This window comes from Camponotus floridanus, unplaced genomic scaffold (genome assembly GCF_003227725.1).
Source record: "Camponotus floridanus strain SB8 unplaced genomic scaffold, Cflo_v7.5 scaffold5, whole genome shotgun sequence".
In the NCBI taxonomy this organism is placed as follows: Eukaryota; Metazoa; Arthropoda; class Insecta; order Hymenoptera; family Formicidae; genus Camponotus; species Camponotus floridanus.
The window spans coordinates 923,081-929,080 of NW_020229658.1; the positions used below are offsets into that span (position 1 = coordinate 923,081).

Sequence of the window (6,000 nt, forward strand, 5' to 3'; positions counted from 1 at the left end):
ATCTCTGTTGCAGTATCGACAAGCGGTGAAATCACCACCTCCGTTTGCGCTTCAACAGAAACAGAGGTCTTTTCTGACTTTCGGATTCGGAGCCGGCCCAGCGAGAAGAGAGTCTCACGTAAATGTTAACGTAACTCCTACCAGCCACGATTTAGCGTCGGATACACCTGAGATACGCAAATACAAGAAACGTTTCAATAGCGAGATCCTTTGCGCCGCCTTATGGGGTATGTGCAGCTACTTAATTTATTATTTCTTATAACATAAAATCTCTTTAGTTCTGTCGAATTGTGTATCGATCTCTAACCGTTTTACAGGAGTAAATCTATTAATCGGCACCGAAAACGGTTTGATGTTGCTGGACAGGAGTGGACAGGGTAAAGTTTATCAATTGATCAGCAGGAGACGTTTTCAGCAGATGGAGGTCCTCGAAGGTCAAAATATTCTCGTTACGATCAGCGGTAAAAAGAACAGAGTACGCGTCTATTATTTGTCTTGGCTGAAGAGTAAAATTCTGCGGACGGACGGTCATAGCGACGTAAGTTTTGCTTATATATTCAGTAAAGATTGCCTTTTCTGATCTTCATTGCAAGAGTATTTTTACCACGAATATTATTTGTTTATTTGCAGCAAGTCGAGCGACGTAATGGTTGGATTAACGTCGGCGATCTGCAAGGTGCCGTGCATTTCAAAATCGTGAAATACGAGAGGATAAAGTTTCTCGTGATCGCGCTGAAAGATTCCATAGAGATTTACGCTTGGGCACCAAAGCCGTATCACAAATTCATGGCTTTCAAATCTTTCGGCGAACTCGCGCATAGACCGCTACTGGTCGACCTTACGGTTGAGGAGGGTACAAGGTTAAAGGTTATTTACGGTAGCGCCGACGGCTTCCACGCAGTTGATTTGGATTCCGCCACCGTTTACGATATTTATTTACCAAAACATGTAAGAGAAATCGGATCCAAAATTGGATAGGAGAGGTAGATAGGTAGAGATGGATATACACGACACGATTTATTGGCCGATTTGCTCGTTTCATAAATTGGGCAGGTTTCTGGGTGATAAATCTTCCTTGTACGATTTATCGTTAGTAGATAGAATACGAACACGTGCACGTTTACACACACACATACACACACTTTGCAGTATCTAACGATATATCGGCAGATTTTTACATTGAATGAATTTTGTAACAGGAAACGATATTTTTTTTACAGCAAAACTTTTTATTGAGATCAGTCCGTCTGTAAATTTTCAAATTTATCCGTAAAAAGACATCAGTTTGTGTGTGTGTGTTAGTTACATATGTTGCTTTTTAATTTGTATGTACTATACAATTTCTCTAACAATTTTTCAAATTAATAAGTAGCTCGAATCAGAACTGATAAAAAATCGTCGTCTATATTTATCTCTGCCTATCTCTATTTTCTTAAAAATCATATGACAAATATATATTATCGTTTTTTTTCCTAATCATAGACTCAGGGTCCCATCTGTCCGCATTGTATAGTAGCGTTGCCTAATAGTAACGGCATGCAGCTGTTACTTTGTTATGATAACGAGGGCGTATACGTAAATACATATGGCAGAGTATCCAAAACGATGGTTCTTCAATGGGGCGAGATGCCTACGAGCGTCGCATATATCGGCACGGGACAGATTATGGGCTGGGGTAACAAGGCGATCGAAATTAGAAGTGTGGAGAGCGGTCACCTCGACGGAGTTTTCATGCACAAGAAGGCTCAACGGCTCAAGTTCCTCTGTGAACGTAATGATAAGGTGCGTATTATATATCTCAATTCGAATACAAATATTTTTATTAAAATCTTAGATTAAAAAATGCCATAAATTTGTATCACGTTTTATTATTTACGTAAAGCTCATATAGCATTATATCGCTTATATTCTCAGGTGTTCTTCTCGTCGGCGAAAGGCGGTAGCTCGTGCCAGATCTATTTCATGACATTAAACAAACCGGGGATGGCCAACTGGTGATTCCGAATGAGGCCGAATCTGGCCCCAAGATTATCTTCGCGATTACCAACCTCACACAATCCTTCTCCGCGTGTATCAGGATACACAGCGTCAGCGCGTACACTCGCCCGCCCTTCACTGCCAGGACTCGGCGCCTTGGAGACTAGGAGGTGCATGCATCGTATCCAACATCCTTATCAACAACAGCATCAGCAGCATCATCAACGTCATCGTCAATATTATTCTTATTATTATCCACGTAATCTTTCAACATCGTACAATTACAATTATGAATATGAAGAGGACGAAGAGTGCGACGATAGATTCCAACGATACTGTCGGCCCTTGCGAAGCGCACCGGGGACATTAACGTTTGTGAATCTCCTCGTCAAGAGATTTCTCTGTATTCTCACTTGCTCGCCCTGCGGATTGCGCGGCGCGGCCTAACACGGTGCTGAAACACGGAGCAAATTTTCTTAAGAGCGCGCACGATAAAATATTGCACGCTGGTAAATCGTATTGAAGGTATTCTCTATGTATTTTTCTCTCTCTTAAGAAAAACACAAATTTATCGCTTTAATTATACTACGGATAAGTCTATATTTGTTTCGCGTTTATATATGTAAACTTTTAATTCACACAAAACCTTAATATTAAAACGAAACAAAGTGTATTTTAATGTGTCTGATGAGTAGATAATAATTAAGAGAGTGTTTTATACGAAGAATGATTTAGAGAATAACATAATAAAACATAAACTTTATTTGTGCTCTTATCTTTCTAAAATCGTGAGTAGATAGACATAAGTACAGTGCAGACGAATTACCAGTGACGCAGCGATCATGTAACTGACTGATTGTTGTACCGGAGAAACTTCTCTTTGATTGTATTGTGCAACTGTTTTCAGCATAAGAAAACTCGTGCAATATCGCTGGATTGATCTGTACAAAAAAAAAGAGAGACTCTATTCTAAGAGATTTTGCTTGCTTGAAAAAGAAGAAAAAAACTCGTATAGTGTTTACAGTCGTAATTATTTTCTTTTGTCAGTTTGTTAATTTCTCAATTCTGGTGTGAGGCTTGAACAAAATGTGTGACGTCGTTTCAGTAGAAACGGACGCGTTACAACAGACTGACGCCATAATAAACGGGAACGATGCCGATATCATGAAATAAAATTAGAATTAAGTGAGAGTAATTACTAACGTTAATTAATTGTATAGTTATAGCAGCTGGGATTCTTTCCGCGGGCTTGTACTCGCAAGCGCGACGACGCGATATGAGATAACGTGGTAGAATAATATATTGGATGGATGAAAATCGCATTTTTACAAATAGTAGATTAATTATATCGTAGGGATTTCGCGACGTGCGATGTTGAAATGATGTATAGCTAAGTTTCTTTTTTTTTCCACATTTTCAAGTTTGAATAATTTCTTGTTATGTTCAATACGCGTACTTTGTACTACGAGAAATCACATTCGCACAACAATCTTTCGTCGTAACGTCACCGACGAATAACGTAGGCGTTATAGTCTTCAGCTTTTGTAAGAAATTTGTAACTTAGCGAGAGGACGTGCACTAAAAGAGAGCATCCCGCCCTTCCGTCTTCCCGCTCGTTCCTTGATCGCGGATCGCTATTTCGCTTCTGAAGCGTTATTACGATCTGATCTCATAATCTCAAAGATACTCTCCCCTGGTTGAAAGGGAATCCTTAATAATTACTGTACCGCGATTTTATTGATGTCGGATTAATCTTAGCCGATTTAAGCGAGCTTACAGTGTTAATAATGGGGTGTGGTGAAGGAACAAATTTCAAATTACCTTAGTTCTTCGCTCACGTTGTTTACAGTGTCGAAGTCATTGAACGTACGTAATTAGTATACGTAATGCTTGCAGGGATTTCATCGATAAAAGTTACGTTAAAAAATGTATGGGGAAACGTACTTTTAACTTTTACCGTTATACCAGACATAATTATGATGTTACTAACATGACTCGAGAGAGCGAGAGTGTACGACAAGAACTATTAAAATTAAGAATCAGATCGGCGTGCTTGCAGGGATTTCATCGATAAAAATTACGTTGAAAATGTATGGGGAAACGTACTTTTAACTTTTACCGTTATACCAGACATAATTATGATGTTACTAACATGACCCGAGGGAGCGAGAGTGTACGACAAGAACTATTAAAATTAAGAATCAGATCGGCGTTAATTAATTATGCAACTCTGAAAATCGGAATGATATTTGAAATTTGAAAATAAGACAATTGACGTAACGAAATATCGTGCTAAACAAAATCTTGAAAATGTCTTTCCCTTTTTATCCAGACTTGCAGTCAAGACATATCTTTGCTTGTCGCGCGTTTTAAAACGAGCGATTAAAGTAACTGGATCTTTGTCGACGATGAAAAAATTGTACTTTTTAATACTAAGACATTATGTAATGTGACTCGCGTATTTACGACATGATTACGACTATAGCGATTCTAATGACGATCGAGAAAAATCAAGTTACGCGAGAGAGACTGACTCATGAGAGGATACACTCATTTATTTATTTGTAATAAATAAATAAATATATGACGTGTCTCACATGCAACGCAGATGCATTTTACTTTGATCGATAACGACTTTTCGATATTCAGCGATACCGCTGCAATCGTGAACCGATTGCAATTGCGAAATTGCATATATGTAAGTGCTATTAAATAAGTTGTCGACGTTATCAGTTGGTAACGTATATATAGATTCTATGCTCGCGGCGAAACATTTTTTATATCATTCACGAGAAGGCACAGGAATGAGCGGAAAGCTTCATACGGTGCAACGAAAGACTGCTTTTTAAATGGAGGGAGCTTTTTATCGCGCGAGAACAGAGAACGAGTGGGATACCGAACAATGTCGAACAAAAGAAGGGGAGAGAGTGCAAAGAGAGAACGAGAGAGCGAGAGCGAATGAGAGAGTGAGAGAATGATCTTTTGGCAAAAAAAATAAAAAAAAAATATACTGTACTTTCGGACGGTTATATGCGATTGGCAGGAATATGGATAATGATTATATGATAGTAATATTATTAATTATCTTAACTAGCGCGAACTAATTTTATACGAGGACTTCCCCTTTCTTTGTATCCTTGCATCTTTACTCGACTCCTCCTTTTCTAATCTTTCTATGGCGTATTTCCTCATTACCCTTCCCCCCGTTCCCTTATCCCTTCTCTTTACACATTGTCTCCCAAAGATGGTAGTGATGATTTTTTTTTTACAGTACGTAGTTCATAATTATTATTACGGCAATTTATATCGATTGTATTATTAGCATTATTCCTACTTCTTACAAACTTCTCGATCGTTAGACGCGATGTATGATTACGACGATTATTATTTTTATTATTACTATTCACACATACACATACACACACATACACACTATTGCTAAAGTCAAATATACGGACATTCGTAATTTCATCGATGCGTTTCTTTATTCGCAATCCTTTTATTATTACCACGTCGACGAGTATTTATCAGTGAGCAGCGGCAAATCGGCGATTCTCTCGGATTCTTCTTTCGCTCTTGAAAGGCGCGATTGCAAGTTGGACGCTCGTTTATCGCGTTTATTATTATAAGTCATTACTTGATTCGCACACTAGTAATACAACGAACCGCTAACGTGATTTCCGCGTGTTTATTGTGTATAACGCGATGCTTATCGTGACTGCGAGTTATCGATGTTTGTTGAGAATTCATGCTCTTCCGGAGTGTACGCGATCGAATTTCTCTATGCACTTTCCTAAACCGGATCTAGCTTCATCGTTTGCCAATTTCCGCTTAATTGTTTTGCATGTTTGCGATGTTGTTTGAAACTGCTGCCGATGTTGTCGGTGGAACGATGGATCATTTCGCATTTAAATAGATCGTATCTTTTGCGTGCTACAAACATTCGATCCCTTTAATTTGTTCGAAAAATCGCTCTTCACACGATCTATAATATGTATATGCGAAGAATTTTATTTATAACTT

At 38.5% G+C, this 6,000-nt stretch overlaps 1 protein-coding gene across 14 annotated transcripts in view; it reads left to right on the forward strand.

Annotated features, from left to right (window-relative positions):
• Positions 1–5,448, forward strand: part of LOC105258630 (mitogen-activated protein kinase kinase kinase kinase 4) — a 28,957-nt gene extending 23,509 nt beyond the window's left edge. For 12 of the 14 annotated variants that reach the window (XM_011269994.3, XM_011270030.3, XM_011270003.3 and 9 more), the window contains 5 exons: positions 14–227; positions 318–538; positions 631–948; positions 1,483–1,782; positions 1,915–5,448. In XM_011269994.3, the coding sequence (XP_011268296.1) occupies positions 14–227; positions 318–538; positions 631–948; positions 1,483–1,782; positions 1,915–1,998 (1,137 nt within the window). In that variant the 3' untranslated portion in view covers positions 1,999–5,448. The remainder of the gene's footprint in view (positions 1–13; positions 228–317; positions 539–630; positions 949–1,482; positions 1,783–1,914) is intronic. The other 2 variants (XM_011270010.3, XM_025412382.1) reach the window with 1 other exon arrangement.
• Positions 5,449–6,000: the final 552 nt, after the last annotated feature.